The sequence below is a fragment of the Capra hircus genome, chromosome 3 (assembly GCF_001704415.2).
Source record: "Capra hircus breed San Clemente chromosome 3, ASM170441v1, whole genome shotgun sequence".
Classification (NCBI taxonomy): Eukaryota; Metazoa; Chordata; class Mammalia; order Artiodactyla; family Bovidae; genus Capra; species Capra hircus.
The window spans coordinates 97,573,370-97,591,819 of NC_030810.1; the positions used below are offsets into that span (position 1 = coordinate 97,573,370).

Below are 18,450 nucleotides of genomic sequence, written 5' to 3' on the forward strand. Positions count from 1 at the left end.
CTTACAGGGAGTAGCCTTTGACCCTGCCTCTTGGAGCTGGTGTAGCTGGTAGAGAGTTCGCAAAGATTTCACTGAACTGGAAGACTGGCCCTTTCTTTGGAGGTAGCTCAGGTGTGTGGACTTCCCAGTGGTAGTTCAGTGATAAAGAATCTGCCTGCCAGTGAAGGAAACACAGGTTTGATCCCTGGGTTGGAAAGATCTCCTGGAGAAGGAAATAGCAACCTATTCCAATATCCTTGCCTAGGAAATCCCATGGACAGAGGACCCATGGGGTCACAGACAGTCAGACATGACTGAGCACGCAGAGGCATGTATGCACACACGTAGGTGTAGGGGTAGGTGAGCAGGATAAGAAAGGCCATTTCTCACTGCCTCAAGGCTTGAAAGGTCCAGGGAGAAAACCTGGGAAGGAACTGATTAGAGGTGCACTTCTGGGTATCAAAGTAAATTAGAAACCCCTCTGATGAGTCCTTCTTGAAGATTTGTACCTGATAGGAAGGGGATATTCCATACATGGTCACCATTCTGTGGGCCATTTTGTATACTTGCAATCCAACCATCACCTTGAATTACTCCCCTTCCCCATTTCCTGGGAGCTTCTGGGGCGTCCGCCCCCTCTCTTTTAGGAGAAACTGTTAACTGCTTACAGTTGGGCCTGGGAGACTCTGCAAGAGTGAGAGCCGACTCCTAGCTAGGAGTCAGGTTACACCACTTGTGTTTGAGTTCACGCAGCATGTTCCTCTGTCAGGGATTCCGCAAATATCTCCCGAGGTAAAAAAGGAAAGCGGGCGCGCTCCAGCACCCAGAGCAGCGAGCCCAGGCCCAAGTGCGGGAGGCAGCCAGCCGCCAGGGCCATGTCGCCGTAGCCCCGCAGTGTGGCCGCCGGCTCTCTTCATGCCGCGGTGCAGCTGCACCACGTTCCTGGGCTGAGGGGGGCAACCGGGCACGTGCTGCTCCCCATGGGTTGCCCACCATGTCTAATGGATATCGCACTCTGTCCCAGCACCTCAATGACCTGAAGAAGGAGAACTTCAGCCTCAAGCTGCGCATCTACTTCCTGGAGGAGCGCATGCAGCAGAAGTATGAGGCCAGCCGGGAGGACATCTACAAGCGGGTGAGTGCTGGGGGGGGCTGCCACTCCGCTGGGGCGGCGGGGGGCCAGTGTGGACACATCAAGATGCCGGGTTGTTCCTATGTTCCTCCTCATGCTGTGCGAGCTAGCGAGGGAGGCGGTTCCCGCCGGCTTTGGTCACCTTCATGCCTCCTGACCTTGGACAAGCCCATTTCGCCTCTTTTATTTCCTACTCTCCTACTTTGTAAAAATAGGGAGTGGGATTAAATCAGAGGCTCCCAAAGTCTGGTGTGGAACTGTGGAGACAATCACCTTGGGAGCTGCTTTCTAAGTGTAGCTACATTCCTGACTCACCCCCAGGGATTCTGATTTAGTAAGGGAGGGGGAACTTAGAAACCAGCATTTTAAAACAACCCCTGGAGGAGACTGAAGCTGGTAGTTTTTAAGTCCCATGCTCTGCTTAGAGCCGGGAGCCTTCTAGCTCTGTCTGGCACATGGGGGCAGGAAATGATGCCGTGGGGGGAAAGGGCAGGGATGGAGGACATTTCTCTTCCTTGAGAAATCCATGATTTGTTTTTGAAGATGATTATTCAGATGAATTTCTAGGACAAAATGTAAGGCGTTTTCATCTTTCGGAATAGTTCACCTTAGAATGAAGAATGGGTATTGATGGAATGAACAGCCTTTTGGCCTTGGGTGGGGTGTGAGAGGGAATGGCAGCTTCCCTGGAAGGGAGGACCATCTTAATTGATGGGTGAATGGGGTAGGGAAGGAAGACTCGGGGGCATTGGCTGAGTTGAGGGTGAGACAGCACCTTGGTAAGAGGACATTAGGCTATGGTTTACAAGGATTAAGCTTCCTAACTGGTTGCCACAATGTTAGTTTCCTTAGCTTTCTTAGTGTCTGGGCAAGCGGAAACTCAAGTGGCCAGAGTGACCTGGAGCTGATGGCCTCTGACTTTATCAGAGATCCTGAATCTCCAGCTGTTCATACCAGAAGAGTATATTAATATTATCATTGTCTATGTGTGCCCTATCCTGTTGAGAAGAAGGTTGGGATGCATTACAGGATGCTAGATAATGCTTTGGATCAGAGGAATAACTGGTGTCTATGAGACCCAAACCACTCTTTGGTAAATTCAACTATTATGAGCAGCTAAATCTGAGGCATTTAGCCCTATTTTCTGTCTTTCCTGGATTTCTATGTTTTAACCTGAATTTTCCTGAAATTGATCAGACTCATCTTTCATCTTTTATGTGGCTATATAGTGAGGTGGGCTTCCCTGGTGGCTCAGCTGGTAAAGAATCTGCCCTCAGTGCAGGAGACCTGTGTTGGAAAGATCCTCTGGAGAAGGGAAAGGCTACCCCACTCCAGTAATCTGGCCTGGAGAATTCCATGGATTATAGTCGCAAAAAGTCAGAAACAACTAAGCGACTTTTACTTTCATGAGTGTGCCTCAGTGGAACTGCTGGTAGTCAAGGAGGATATTGCCAAGTGAGCATTGGTAACAGAGAGAGGAAGAAGGGGAGCATGAGTAGCAGTATTTGCCTTAGAGTAGGAATAGTGAATAAATTTGCTCACTGTGCAGAGAAAGGAAATTTTTCCTACTAACTGTCTCTAAAGCAAGGCAGAAGGAAGGGACAATTTCTTAGATAATTTGAGAGAGAGGATTTTTTTTTAGCTTGAATCAAGTGACTGTTTGAGTCATTTCATCTCATTTAGTCTCACCCCCTGCTCTGCAGTGGCTAAGGAGACAGTCTTCAGGGAAACTTTGGGTCTGTGTGAGAGGGCACCATTGCTTTCCTGGAGAAGTGTGATTAAGATTATAGCGACTTGTTAGGTGGTCCAATGGTTAGGACTCTGTGCTTCCAATGCAGGGGGCAAGGGTCCCATCCCTGGTTAGGGAACTAACATCCCACAAACCATGAGGTACAACCAAAAACAAAAGATTGTAGAAGCTGCATGGGAGCATGGTCTGGGGGTAAGAGAACATTGTCACGTGCAGAGGTGACAACCCTTTTGTTAGACTCCAGTATTTCTGAGGTTTCTCAGGTGGTGCTAGTGGTAAAGAATCTGCCTGCCAATTAAGGAAACGTGAGAGATGTGGGTTCGATCCCTGGATGGGGAAGATTCTCTGGAAGTGGGCATGGCAACCCACTGCAGTATTCTTGCCTGGAGAATCCCATGGACAGAGGAGCCTGGGGGGCTACAGTCCATGGGGTTGCGAAGAGTTGGACACGACTGAAGCAACTTAGCATGCACGCACACAATGCCATGAGTCCCACTCAGGTGGTAAAAATGGCCCTGCCTCTTTTTGGTCATAAAAGCAGAGTAATCAGGCAGCTACTGGCCTCATATAATTTGGGGAATCTTAAACCTTATGGGGTCACAAAGGGACTAACACAGTTAAATGTGAAACACATGTATGGGAATATCTGAGAGTGAGATTAAAAGAACCAAACTGCTCCGTTTTAAAATATCATAACTATTACTACTAGTAGGCATACAGCTACCGCCTACTTGAGTCTTCTGTACTCCCTCCTTTCACTTCTCATCATAGCTTTATTCCATTCACCTGTCAGATCACTCATCCCATTTTGCTGTGATAATTTGGGAAGCACCAACAGCTTAGGTTAACATGCCTTCATTTGGGAAGCAAAACACATAAAGCCTTTATCAATCATTAACATCATAGTTGAAATTAGTTTATCATACTTTGTAGTGATGAGGGATTGATAGAAATCAGGGCAGTTCCACTTTGACAGAAGGATAAAGGATTAGAAAACCAGAAATCAGGAGCCTTGGACAACCAGAGACCTGGGTGAGTTACTTAGCCTTTCTGAGCCTCTTCCAGTTCCTGCAGAACTGGCATTAAGAGTAATGCACAGCACCATAGGCACTGAAGGTTATCTGTTTAGGGTATGAATAAATAACCACCATAATGATTAAATAAGAAGACATATCAAAGCACTCTGTGAGCTTTATCGCATTATACATATATGAGAGGGCAGTAGTTGTATGCCTACTAGTAGTAATAGTTATTATGATATTTTAAAATGAAGCAGTTTGGTTCTTTTAATCTCACCCTCAGATATTCCCATGCATATGTTTCACATTTAACCGTGTTAGTCCCTTTGTGACCCCACAAGGTCAGGACCATGAATTAGCAGCCATGTTGGCAGAGACAAGGAGAGTGATATGTGATGCGTCACATGGTAAGTCAGGTAGTTCAGATAAGGATTTAGAACCCTGTTCTGTGGCTAAACTTAGCTTGATTTTTCTTTAGTGGTGAAAGGACTCTTCTTTAAATGTAGTAAAAGCATTAAATCATAGTCAGCTAAGTTAGTCTGCATTAATTTGGGTGTTGTACGCATGGTTCACTTAAAGAAAACTAGTATTTGTGAAACATGTAAGATAATTCTATTGTGAAGAGGAATTATTTTATCATTTTACATATATTTTACTATAGTAAACTTTTGAGTTAGTTGTACTGAAGAGTAAAAAATATTGTCTTAGAAACAAGCATGCATTTCACCATGGTGACTATAGGGAATAGAAATATGAGAAACTTTAGGAGAAAAGGACTAGAGAGAGGGTTCTGCCTTTCTCTTTCCAAGTAGCAAGTCCTCCTTTATGTAGCTAATTGAGGGAGAGACTAAAGTAGATATACACAATTCTTAATTGTAAAGGAAGCTACAAGGCTGTTTAATTTTAAGAGAAGTTGTAAGAGTTAGTTATATAAAAACTTAAAAGTATCAACTTCAAAGCAAGTAAATGTAAAAGGAGTTAAGGGTTTCTCTCTTTCAAGCTGTTCGGAGAATTAAGAAATAAAATAGTATTAAATTGTACATAAGAATTGGTTCTGTGAGACTGGCTACTGTTTGTTGTGTGTTTAAGTTAAACTACCTTTAAGCTTCAACTTTTGTAAATGACTAGACACACAGGTGGAGGCTGCGTACCCTCAGCACAGAACTGGGGCATGATTAGGTGCCACCGCCCCCTCATGGTAGCGTATATTAATTGTAGGTTCAGAGTGTGGGGTAGACAGTATCTAAAGCACTGAAGGGAGAGATCATTGCAGTACACAGAGCTCCTGATTCTGAAGCAAAGTCAAGTCAGAAAACTGTAAGTGGTCTACAGCTGACCATGGTCCACTCCCAGGGAGACTGGCTTGTTAGCATTTCTGAACTGCAGCTGCTCTGGTAAATAATTTCTGGGCGGCATCTTGGCGAACTTCCTTGTTGCTGTTGATTATCTAATCCTGCATCTTCTCATGATAGCCAAGTGTGCCGCCGCTAGAAATATGCCTAGCCCTGGAATTTATGAAATCCACTGCTGTGTGGTAAACACCCAATCCCCAAACAGCACACTAAAACCCCCGTCCACTGTTTTGCCACATGATGACTACTTACTTGTTAAGCTTGTTTGAATTTATTATTATTCAAGGTCATTTTTAAAAAGACTTAAGGTTCCATTCTATGAATGGAATTTAAAATCTGACAAGGTCAGATCCTGTTGCTTAAGCAACAGGAGAAATTGAATGTTATCATCCTGGACCAAAGAGAGTCTGTGTTGAATATGACATAATTGATGTTGGAAGTTAAAGTGGTTTTGGCCTTTAGGATAGGAGTTGAAAGAGTTGTGTTCTCTTGTTCTGTGGGCTTTAAACTGCCTGACTTCTTTGAGCTGTGGTTTCTCTTCTTTTGAGACTGGATTTTTTCCTGAGAGTACTTTGATGTTTATACGTAGCTTATTTCTGCAGCTAGTTTTTTAAAACAGCCCACTGACTTGACTTGCCTGCCAAATTTTTATCATCCCTGCTCTTCTGCTGTCACTGGGTGCAGTCGCTAAGAGTTAGGAACAAGACAGACGTGAGATGAAATCTTGGTTCTACCCCTGGCTTCCTGGGTTAACTTAGACAAATACTGGAATTTATCTTTGCTGAAGGGGGTGTTGTAATACTTTCTATCTTACAGGGTCTGAAGGAGGATCATATGAGCCTATTAGTTAAAATCAGCACAATGCCTATCACATGGTAGTAAGCCGTCATGTAATTTTTGCTGCTGCTGTGACAAACTGAGAGATGGCAAAATTATCCACATCAGTCCAATTACTGAACATATTCAATTTGGACCATTTTTTAAATACTGAATCAGTTTCTTCATCCTCAGTAGTGGACTTGGGACCGTTTGTCTCAATTCTTCATTTTAGTTTGCCCATGTATATAACATTATGTAATCCAAGTGTCTTTGTAGCAGCAGTTACTGGCACCTTCAAATATGAATGTTTCTTTAAAAAAAAACAACCAGTAAACAAGAAAGGCTGAGTTTGTTAAGTTTTTTAATAAAACATTTTATTTAGTCATAATACAAAGTCCTTTGCTTTCACAGAAACTATTATTATGACTATGATTGGTCATAATTAAAAATTTTTTATCATCTTTGTTTCATACTTTGTAGCTTGGTCTGGTTCTAAATTCAGCTTATTTATTTTTTAAGACCTATGTTTCTTTTTAATGGAGATATAACTAACATATTGCATTAGTTTCAGGTGTACAACATAATGATCCTATATATATATATACACACATTATATGATGAGATGATCACCACAGTAAATCTAGTTCACGTCCATCACCCCACATTTGTTGTTACTGTTCAGTCCTCCATCGTTTCCAACTCTGCGACCTCATGGACTGTAATACACCTGTCCTTCCCCATCTCCCGAAGTTTGCTCAAACTCATGTCCATTGAGTCGGTGATGCCATCCAACCATCTCATCCTCTGTCATCCCCTTCTCCTCCTGCCCCCAATCTTTCCCAGCATCAGGGTCTTTTCCAGTGAGTCGGCTCTTCGCACTAGGTGGCCAAAGTATTGGAGCCTCAGCTTCAGCAACAATTCTTCCAATGAATATTCAGGGTTGATTTCCTTTAGGATTGACTGGTTTGATCTCCAGTCAATCAGCCCACATAGTGATACTTTTTTTCCTTCTATGAGAATTTCAAGATTTACTCTCTTTATTGGATTTTTTTTTTTTTTTTGGCTCAATGACTAATTTTCTTTGGTCCTAAAATGATGTCTTTAGGTTGTGGGAAATGTGATGAGTAATAGTGTAGTACAGACTAGGCCCCCAAAAGTTCAGTGAAGTCCCAAGGAGCTCCATCAATAATTGACGAACCTTGACTTGAACCAATGGAAGGTAATTACAGAAAGACAAGTATCTTTGAGGGATATAAAAATGTAGGGACAGAAGTTTTAGGCTCAGAATACTTGAATTCTGACTCCACCTTTCTCCCACTACATCTCCTCGGCCTGGTTCTTAACTTCATTGAACCTTAGTTTCCTAAGACGGAGGCATGAATTCCTGTCCTGCCCTGCTCCCTATATGTGGACTTGTTTAATGTGTTAGATGTTCGAAAACTGTAAAGCATTATTGCTACCCTGCATACCTGGAGAGTGTATACCTTCTCGGATTACTGTCTAAAGTGACTGTTGCAGCTGCTGGTGCAGAGTGAGTGGTTTTCTTATATTTAACAGAGCTGACTCTGTCTTCTTTTTATAGTTGGATACCTTGTTTAGTCAGCTGCTAAGTTTTTTCCCCTTATGTTTTACTTATGTGAACATTAAGAAATATGTATAGTAAGGAAGGGGCAAAGGTAAATAAAGAGAGAGAAATAAGGGCTACTTTGGCCAAACTATTTTTAAACATTTCTGTAGAAGTCTGGTATGAACGTAGTCTGTGTGTGCTGACTCGTCACTCTCTGCTTTCTGAGGTTCTTGCAGCCTTGCTTGTGATTTCCTCTTCTTTGGTGGAGTAGAAGTAGGAAGAAAGTAGGGAGACTTCATTCATTAAATAGTTGTAACCAGTATTTGTGTTGCTGGTTAAAATTTTTTAAACTTCACACCATTAAAATGGCTTTGGTAAAAACAAAACGGAGACAGAGAATAGCATGTGTTGGTCAGGATGTAGAGAAAGTGGGAACCCTGTGTATAGCTGGTTGGGAATGGAAAATGGTGTCACTACTGTGGAAAATGGTGTGACAGTTTTTCAAAAAATTGAACATTGAATTATTATATGATACAGCAATTTCTATTCTAGGTATATACCCAAAATAAGTGAAAGCAGGAATTTGAACAGATCTTTGTACATCCGCATTCATAGCAGCACCTTTCACATTAGCCAAAAGGTAAAAGCAACCTAAATATCTATTGGCAGATAAATGGATAAACAAAATGTGGTGTATACATACCATGGACTATTGCCTAGCCAAGGAAGCTCTAACACATGAATAAACTTAAAGGATGTTATACCAAGTAAAATAAACTAGTCACAAAGGGATAAATATATGATTTTACTTATGTGTAGGACCCAAAGCAGTCAGATTCATAGAGACAGAAAATGGTGGTTGCCAGGGTCTGTGGGGAGGTAGGGAATTGGGGATTTATTGTTTAATGGATATAAACTCAGGGGAAAAGTTCTGGAGATGGTTGGTTATACAATATTAATGTATTTAATGCCACTGAACTATATGCTTAAAAATGGTTAAAATAGCAAGTTTTATATTAAGTATATTTTACCACTAAATTTTTTAAAAGCAACTCTCCCATAACTGTCACAGTTCCTTTAAAATTTTGTGAAATCCCTAACAAAAATAACCTAATACCTGTTGGGAAGAGAAATACTTTTCCTTTGAATATTTAAGACTTATTCTTTTAATCACTAGGAAATAAATCTAAAACTAAATCTGGAGCCTCATTTAATTTTAAACCACTTTCAACTAGCTCCTTAACTATGTCTATATAATTTATACTTCTACATGAACTTATCACGAAGCCACTTCTTCTTTCTGTTAGCTATGTATATTCATGTTTACACACTGATAAAAGCAGCATGATATAGTTGAAAAAGTAGGCATTCTAAATTCCTGTCTCAAATGTTTACTTTGTTTATATTATCACCTTAGCCATTCATTTACTCATGTCTATACACATTCGTTCAGTAATTCAAACATCTATCGACTACTGTACGCCAGTGCTACTGTGCTAAGTGCTGGTGGAGAAAGTTATCAATAAATACAGAAAAATGGTATAATAAGGGATACCATAGAGTTATGTACCAATTGTTCTATAATACTAAGGATGACAAATTCTCCAAGAAAGTCCTTGCCAAGCATGTGAAGTTTGCATTGAATTGTAAGAAATAATAGAACAAGAAATGGGATAAAGCATTTCAGGCAGAAGAAGCAGTATTTATAAGGGGATAGAAGCTTGAAAAGGTGATTCCCTGTTGGCTCAGACAGTAAAGAGTCTGCCTGCAATTTGGGAGACCTGCGTTTGATCCCTAGGTTGGGAAGATCCCCTGGAGAAGGAAATGGCAACCCACTCCAGTATTCTTGCCTGGAAAATCCCATACTCGGGGGAGCCTGGTGGGCTATAGCCTGGCAGAGTTGCAAAGAGTCAGACGTGACTGAGCGACTGACACTCCGGAAGCTTGAAAAAGCATTGCATGCTTAGCACACTTCAGATCTTTCGATATGAGTAGAACTTGTGGTGGTAAGGTAAGACTGGAAAAGTAAGCAGGAGACAGATAATGGGGAGCTTTGGATTCATCCATTTATGCATTAATAAACATTATTTTGGTGCCTACTATATTCCAAGCACTGTGCTAGAAGTTGGGGCTTCAAACATGCATAAGACGCAAGTGATAACAGTCTGATAGGAGGCAGTGATAGAGATCGTATAAGAACTCAAATGAGGCCTCTCTAACCCAACTGGATAGAATAGACTGAAGGAAAATCTACAAAGGATTCTTTGAGGACCCCTGAGCTTTATCTTCAAAGGAGAGTAAGCATTGGTTAGTCAGTGAGAGAGAGGAGGTGGTAAAAGGAAAGAAGCAAAAGCTTAAAACAAGACAAGAAACCACATAGTGTGCGTGTGTGTCTGGAGAATTCTAAGTGGTCTTTTGTTGCTAAATTTGAGTTCTCAACATAGAATTAAGCTGAAGGGTATGATGGACATAATCCTTTGTGCTGCTTTAAAGGCTGTAGACTTCATCCTGAGGAGGGCAGGTAGGAAGTCATTTATGGACCTTAATGTTGAGACAGTCCGAAAGTGGGTTGGAAAAGAATTTCCAGACACAGAGAATTTCAGAAGGGAGTGAGTTTATTAAGAACAAAGAGCAGAGATAATGTGGGCACTGCGATCACAGCGGGCCAACCTCCTGACAGATCAGGGGAAGCCGATGCTTTTCATAGGTTAGTAGGCAGTTTTTGTAACCTCTGGACAAAATTCCTGCAGGAAGGTTGGCATTAGGTGATTGGTTAGGGCACTACTGGATGACTACTAGAGTGAGCATTTTTGCCTAATTAGGGGTCAGGAAGCCTGCTGATCACCGGGGCTTTTGGCAACAGTTACAGAGGGCTCAGTCAGCTTCAGAGGTGACCATGGTTCTGGGCTCCAGTTCTGTGGCCTTGGTACAAGGCCTCGCACCTGTGGCCTTGGGGCAGGACTCCATACTTAAGCAGGAAGCATGCTAGATCCTTCTGGTGGGAAAGGAAGGTGGATTCAAGGATGATAATACAGGAAGTCAGGAGAACAGAGATGATGTGGGCCTAAATGAAGGCCGTGGCAGTAGGAATGGAGGGGAGGGAGCTGGTCTATGAAATGTTTGGGAGGTAAAATATCTGTAGGAGTTGGTAATGGATGAGGGTGGAGGGCAAGGAACCAAGAAGACAGCCAGGTTTCTGGCTTTGACAAGTGGCTTTTTCTCGGTCTCTGGTTCTTAATGTATAAAATGTGTGGGCCGGACTGGGATTGACACTGATGTTTCTCCCCAGCTCTGAAATTCTGTGATTTTGAGCAGCCTCTTTGGATACTCTCGCCCTAGCTAAGATAACCACTTCCCTTCTCCCAGTCCCCCGATGCTGACTCGGAAAGTAAGGTGCCAGCAGAACTGAGATGGCTTTAAGACTGCCAGCCAATGTCAGGAAAACCTAGTGCTGTTACCAGGTAGCTGCAGTTATAATTAGCCCAGTTGCTAGGGAAAAATTGAGATTCAGTAAGCATGGACTGCCAGAAACAGCTTTTCCCAACTGGATGAATTTGTTTGCAAGAACAAAGAGGATATGGATGGAATGTTTTTCATATGCTTTTGGAGAATTCAGTTTTTGCCCAGTGTATAGAATGTGTTAAAAGCAGAAAATAGATTTGTGCTTGGGCTACTTAACAGCTTGTCTGTGGTAGTGAGTGGATCTGAAAATTCTGCTTCGGTACATATTTGGAAAGCTGCAAAATTACTTTCACTTGAAGGGAGATAAGTAAGAACATAGAATCACAGTTTAGAGTTGTAAAAGATCCTGGAGATAACCCCCTTCACATTTTAGGAAGGCTTTTTATTTTAAAATAACTTTAGACATATAGAATAGTTGCAAAAATATAGAGTTCCTATATACTGTATTTACTTTGAGGGCAGGAGGAGAAGGGGGTGATACAGGATGAGATGGTTGGATGGCATCACTGACTCAGTGGACTTGAGTTTGAACAAACTCCAGGAGATAGTAAAGGACAGGGAAGCCTGGCATGTTCTAGTCATGGGGTTGCAAAGAGTTGGACATGACTTAACAACTGGACAACAACAACAGCTTTCCCAAATGAATAAATCTGTTATTTTAAATGTAATGAGGCTGAGGCTCAGAATGGTAAAGTAACTTGCCTAAGATCACACAGCAACTTAACCATCAGGTTGAACCTGGAATCCAGGAAGCCTTGCTTCCTGTTCAGGCACTTGCAATGACTTTCTTGGCCTTCAGCAAAAGCTCAAGGAATCTATATGCTTATCAGAAGTTTAGACTTTCTTTCCTTTTGTATTACTGGGCTCAAATAGAGTATATACAGCAGAAGCAAGAGTTCTTCACTGATAATTGATTCTGTATCCTGTGGCTGCTATCGAAAGAAAATATTTAGTTATTCAGCCTACATACCCCTTCTGTAGGCATTTCATTATTATATGTTTCCAAAAGCCATTGGGAACTTTGATGGCAGGAGGCAGTGGGTTATGCTTCCTCCTCTGGCCCCTGCCATCTCATCTAAGCAAATTCAACCTCCCAGAGAAATGAGGCTCTATTGACCATGGAGAAGGTACTGAGCAGGGGGCTGGTGCAAACTGGAAGGGGGCCTACCCTATCATGTTAGGTAGCAGCTAATCCACCCACACACTGAAAGACAGCAATCTGGCTTGGTACGTGCTGTTCTGTAGAGAGCTAAGTAATAGTCAGGTGGCTCTTTGCCAGGCAACTTTAGAAAAGACTTTGGGCTGCACCGGGCAGTTATCATCCCTGTTATTTGGAAACTTGGCTCCAAGAGGTTGGGAGTGAATGAAAGGCACCGGCTGCCTTGTCACGCCAGCTTTTCATCTCTCACCCTCACATAAGGTCCCACTGGCATGCAGGGCAGGAATCCACCTCTCTCTGTACATACAGCCTTAGCCACATGGAGGCTTGGGGAGGAAGCTGTTCTCTGAGGCCCTGGGGTGGGTGGAGCAAGGCTGTCAGCATAACGACCATGACCTGGAGCTGCCAAAAGAGGTTCTGGGCACTGTCTGAGTGCCTGAAGTAGGCTAGTCCTTCCAGGTCACTTTTCTTTGATAGATTTCAAAGCTTCTTCCTGAGGCCTCATAGGTGACTTGCCACTCCAAGACATACTCCATCAGACTCCTCTATCCCGACTCTCTCTAGTCAAGCACCGTACGAACATAACCCTTGTCCTCCCGCCCAGCACAACTCAACTGATGTCATGATGTGTTGCCGTCACTCTTTACAATCAGGAGCAGCAGAGTCCAGAGCTAGAGTCTTCTGGCAGAGAAATCAAACAATGGTGCTGGACCTCTGGGGCTTGGAGGAGGAGATCCCTTAGAGGCAGGGAGCAGTCTCCATTGAAGTCTTATTTTTCTCTCCCATTCCTTCCAGGCTATGGGATTATGGAGAAACCCAGGTTGCTGCCAAACCTTTTGAAGATTCAGATAACTCGGAGTCAGAATAGTAGTACTGGTCCCTGTCAGTTTCTCCAAAGCTGGGGATGAGAGTAGAGAGGTTCCTTAAGCTATGGAAAGCTTGGTTTGTAGGAGTCACTTGGGGGCTTGTCTGAACTGCTGCAGGTGGAGGGTGGTAATCAGTTAGAAACAGAACACCACCTCATGCTTTCTCTACCTTCCTTTGACGCTCAGGGCTCACTTCCTAATTCTCTCTTCCCTTGTTCCTCTCCTATTCTCCCTACTTCTTCAAGGTGTCCAAGTATATCACCAGTGTCTAAGGGTCTTGATAGGCTGTGCTTAGCTGCTCAGTCATGTCCGACTCTTTGCGACCTCATGGATTGTGGCCTGCCAGGCTCCTCTGTCCATAGGGATTCTCCAGGCAAGAACATTAGAGTGGGTTGCTGTGCCCTCCTCCAGGGGATCTTCCCAACCAGGGATCCAACTCACATCTCTTATGCCTACCTGCATGCACATGGAAAATAAATGCTAAATGCTTTGCTTTAAACCCTATGGAGGAGGGAGTCCATTTAGTATTTACTATGTATCAGGCACTATGCTATACACTTAACATATATTTGAACTGCATAATAGCCCCATGAAGTTAGTGTCTTGTCCCATTTTCACAGAACCAAATTTGCCATTAATAACCTCAGGGGAGTATACCTGATATCCTAGCAGCTGCATGGCCTAAATCCAGTTAATAAGCAAGGTCTTGGCACATCCTTTAGAATCTAAAGTTAGTTACTTGTTCAAATGCAAATGATTTTTTTTGGTGAATAACTCTACATTGTATTAAGGTCTAACTAAATAGAAAAGAAAGATCTCTAGTGAAATGATATCCATTTTCATGGTGCTTTTCACCAAGATTGTGGCAGGAAGTAGTGGCATTGTCTCATTGATGAATCTGCCCTAAAAGGTGGCATTGACCTTATTTTACTCGTTAAACAGATACAAATTGCCTTGTGGAACATAGTAGAAACTGGGCTGTCCTTATCCCCGTACACTGCCCTGTCAGACTTGAGCTGTATAGACCTCCAGAAATTGAGAGGAAATTGGGAAATAGTCAATCTTAAAAAATAAAAAATGAGGCTTATGATAATAGGGCAGTGGAATTGGGATTTTTAATTTAGAGACTCAGAGGTCACCTAATAGTAATTTTTAGAAGCCCCGGTATGTGACAGTGATTAGCTATGTTCTGTCTCTGCAAGAATAAAAATAATTGGTCCTAGTTGAAATCTAAGCATTAGTCCTCATTCATTTGAAAATATTTAGGAATACCTGCTGTGTTCCAGGTGCTATGGGAGGTGATTGGAATATATTTATATTAATATATACAGTTTGTGTGTGTATATATGTGTATGTATATATTTACATATAAATGAACAAAACAGATGAGCATATCTACCCTCATGGAATTTATATTCTACTGTGAGGAAACAGACAATAAATAGTAAATATTAAATAACATATGTAGAATGCTGGAAAGTGAGAAGTTCTCATGGTGAGGTAAAAGTAGAATATGGAGGTTAAAAAGCGCAAGAGTAGAGGGCAGATTATAGCATTAAAGTGTAGTCAGGAGAGGCCACATTTAGAAAGTGATTTTTAAAACATATACATATTTGTTATCTCACAGTTTACATGAGTCCATAGTTCAGGCACAGCTTTTTTTTTCCAGATTTTTTTGGCTGCACTGGGTCTTAGTTACAGTGGCAGGATCTTGCTCTGGGACCAGGGATGGAACCTGGGCCCCCTGCATTGGGAGCATGGAGTCTTAGCCACTTGACCACCAGGGAAGTCCTCATGCACAGTTTAGCCAACTTTCCTGCCTAGGGCTTCACGAAGCTACAATCAAAGAATTGGCCATTCTGAATTCTCATCTGGAGGCTTGACTAGGGAAGAATCTGCCTCTGAGCTCACTCAAGTTGTTGGCAGAATTTATTTCCTTGTAGGACTAAGGGCTCAGACTTCTTGCTGGATCTTGGCTAGAGCTGTCCACAGTTCTTTGAAGTCTTGTATTGTTCCTTGCCACGTGGACTTTCCCCACGTGTTTGCTTACTTCATCAAGTCAGCAAGGAGAAGCTCTAGGGGAAGTCAGTCACCTTTGCCGTATGCTATCGGTTGAAAGCAAGTTGCACACCCTGCCAAACTTTGGGGGGGTGAGGATTACGCAAAAACATGAACATGAAGGCAGGGATCGTGGGGAGCCCTGTTAGAGTCTGCCCACCACATGATCCTCCCGTATCTTTTTGCGACTTTGTTTTACAGATGTGAGAAGGGATGGGAGTCAATAAACATGGAGGAAGATTTATGCCTGTGTTTTACTGTTGAAGCATTTACAGCCCTTAAGGCTGGCCTGAGGCAGTGACTCCACCTCACTGGTGGTCCTGGTGCTGAGCTCCTTACTCACCCTTTGTACTTAGCGATTTGTATGGTCATTTCCTTTATCAGTTCTGCTTTCCTTTCATCTTTTTGTTTAAATCAACTTAATAAAGTGTACAGTTTGAAGTTTAACAAATATATACACCCATGTAACAATTACCCCATGACTGAAACATTTCCATCCCCCTCTAAAGCTGCCCTGCGTCCCGCTGGTGCCAGTTTTTTTCACCTCTTGGACTGCTGAAAACCACCGATCTGCTTTCTGTCTACAGCTTCAGTTCAGTTCAGTTCAGTTCAGTCGCTCAGTCTACAGCTTAGTTTTTAATCTGTTCTAGAATTTTGTGTGAGTAGAATCATATAGAGTCTAGAGTTGGGCTTCTTTCACTTAGCATAATGATTTTGATGTTCCCCCATGTTATTTATGTCAGTAGTTTACTCCTTTTTAACACTGTACAGATTGCTAAGGGAGTTAGATCTACCAATGCAGAGGATAAAAGGATCAAAGACTAAGCCCCAGATTATGTTGATAGTTTGAGGAAAGGAGGAAGAATCAGCAAAGGAAATGGAGAATATGTAACTGGTGAAGTGGGAAGAAAACCCACGCAGTGCAGATCCCAGAAGCCACGTGAAGAGAACATACAATGGAAGAGAGAGGGATCGACCTTTTGAAATGCTGCTCATTGCTCAAGTGCATGATGACTGAGAACTGACCTTTGGATTTTGCAACACGAATGTTTCCGTAGAGTGGTGGAGGCAAAAGCCTGACTGCAGTTAGTTTAACAAAAAAATGGGAGGAGAGGAATTGGAGTTGATGAGTTCGACTGATTGTGTTGAGTTTTATTGCAAAGGAGAGCAAAGAACTGGAGCAGTGACAAGGGTAAAGAGTCCATAGAAGACTTTTTAAAAGATAAATGAATAGTAATAGCATGTTGTTTACCAATAGAATTTTCCAATACAAAGTAAAATATTGATGAAGAAGACTTCCTGGATATTGTTTTTGAGAAGTAGAGAGAATAGGACCTAATGCTTAAGTGGAAGGTTTGGCTTTACATAGGGGCTTGGCTGGCTGACCTGTGGCCACAAGCAGAAAGTCTGTGAGAACAGATGCTGGTAGATGGATAGATATGGTGGTAGGAGACTGTCAAGGGTTTTCTTCTAGTAACTTCAATATTCTCAGTGAAGTAGGAAGCAAGCTTTATTCTCTCACTACGTATTTTAAGACACGTTCCAAGAGTGATTCAGTCTCCCTCACATGTATCAATTCCTGCTGATACATCCTTGTTCACACCTGGAATACCTGTATCCTTTTTCTCTGCTTATTCAAACCCTACTCAGGTTTCAGAGTCCAACTTAGATTCCACTTCCCCAGGTGGACCTTTCCTCATCACCACTGCCTGAAACCATCTTTTACTCTTTGCACTCTTTTAGACATTGGTGTTTAGATACATAATTTGGCACATGTGTTTAACCCCTGGCTGGAAATTATCTTTCTCTGTGTACATTTTTTATCTCTCCTTCTAGATTATAAACACTTTATGGGTTGGATTCATCTCCAACTTACTCTATTGCCTTCAACATTCTCTTCAACATTGTTGAGCCTGTAATTGAAACTCAGAAAGTTTGTGTTGATTGATTGCAAACACCCTGGAAGCTGCAAAAGAGGCTTATCTGCACAGGTGAAAGAGGTGACCCCCCTTTCCATCCTTGGCTGTCTCCTCCACCAGAGAGCCCACAGACTGGCTTTGGAGTACTCCAGGTGAATCTCCAACTCTTCCTGAAACTCAGACGTCTCTCCAGGAGAAGGGTTAGGAGAAGTAGGAAGTGAATAAGTGGAGAAAAGAAACAGTTCAGAGAAAATTCTTTACAGTGAGAATTGTTTGAAGACTGAGTTATGTTTTTATTTTTAACAGTACCCATTCATTTGATAAATATATAATTATCTTCCATGTTTGGGCACTTCTGTGTGTGGGCGTCATGCTAGTAATGGGGATAAAGTGGTGAGAAGATAGAGGGAGTCTCTGACCCCTGACGCTGGCAGTTTAGTGTCTGAGCATAATTTGAGTAGAACTGTGATCTCAGTCCTTCAGTGTGGTGCCTGTTATCACCATCTAAATAATTTTGGTCCATTTATAATTAGTTAGAGTCACTTCTGTGTTCTGTTGATTGATGAATATCATGTTGCTGTTGTTTAGTCACTAAGTCATGTCCGACTCTCTTGTGACCCCATAGACCATAACCTGCCCAGCTCCTCTGTCCATGGGATTTTTCCAGGCAAGAATACTGAAGTGGGTTGCCATTTCATCCTTCAGGGGATCTTCTTGACCCAGGGGCTGAACCCACAATTCCTGCATTGGCAGGTGGATTCTTTACCACTGAGCCACCTGGGAAGCCCTGATTGATGAATACCATAAGCCCCCAAAATTCAAACAAATACTCTTACACCATGGGATTAATTGTGGTCATCCATGCTAGTCAGGACATGTCCTCATTTAATGTACTTAAAACTGCTGCTGCTGCTAAGTCGCTTCAGTCGTGTCCGACTCTGTGTGACCCCATAGACGGCAGCCCACCAGGCTCCCCTGTCCCTGGGATTCTTCAGGCAAGAACACTGGAGTGGGTTGCCATTTCCTGCTCCAGTGCATAAAAGTGAAAGTGAAGTCGCTCAGTCGTGTCCGACTAGTAGCGACCCCATGGACTGCAGCCTACCAGGCTCCTCTGTCCATGGGATTTTCCAGGCAAGAGTACTGGAGTGGGGTGCCACATTAAAAGTCAGTTAATGTTACGAACATATTCAAAATATCATTTCAACATGAAATCAACATTAAAAATTATTAAGATTCTGTATTCTTTTGTTGCAGTTAGTCTTTGCAATCCAGTGTGTATTAAGTCTTTGAAATCCTTATGACACATCTCATTTTAGAGTAGGCACACATGAAGTGTTCAATAATTGCCATCATGGATGACACAGCTTA

At 42.4% G+C, this 18,450-nt stretch overlaps 1 protein-coding gene across 11 annotated transcripts in view; it reads left to right on the forward strand.

Annotated features, from left to right (window-relative positions):
- PDE4DIP (phosphodiesterase 4D interacting protein) overlaps nucleotides 1-18,450 on the forward strand; it is a 244,857-nt gene that overhangs the window by 94,112 nt on the left and 132,295 nt on the right. For 6 of the 11 annotated variants that reach the window (XM_018045995.1, XM_018045991.1, XM_018045987.1 and 3 more), the window contains exon 4: nucleotides 1,004-1,114. In XM_018045995.1, coding sequence (XP_017901484.1) covers nucleotides 1,004-1,114 — 111 coding nt within the window. Of the gene's footprint in view, nucleotides 1-694; nucleotides 1,115-18,450 lie in introns of those variants that run through there. The other 5 variants (XM_013962492.2, XM_005677776.3, XM_005677775.3 and 2 more) reach the window with 1 other exon arrangement.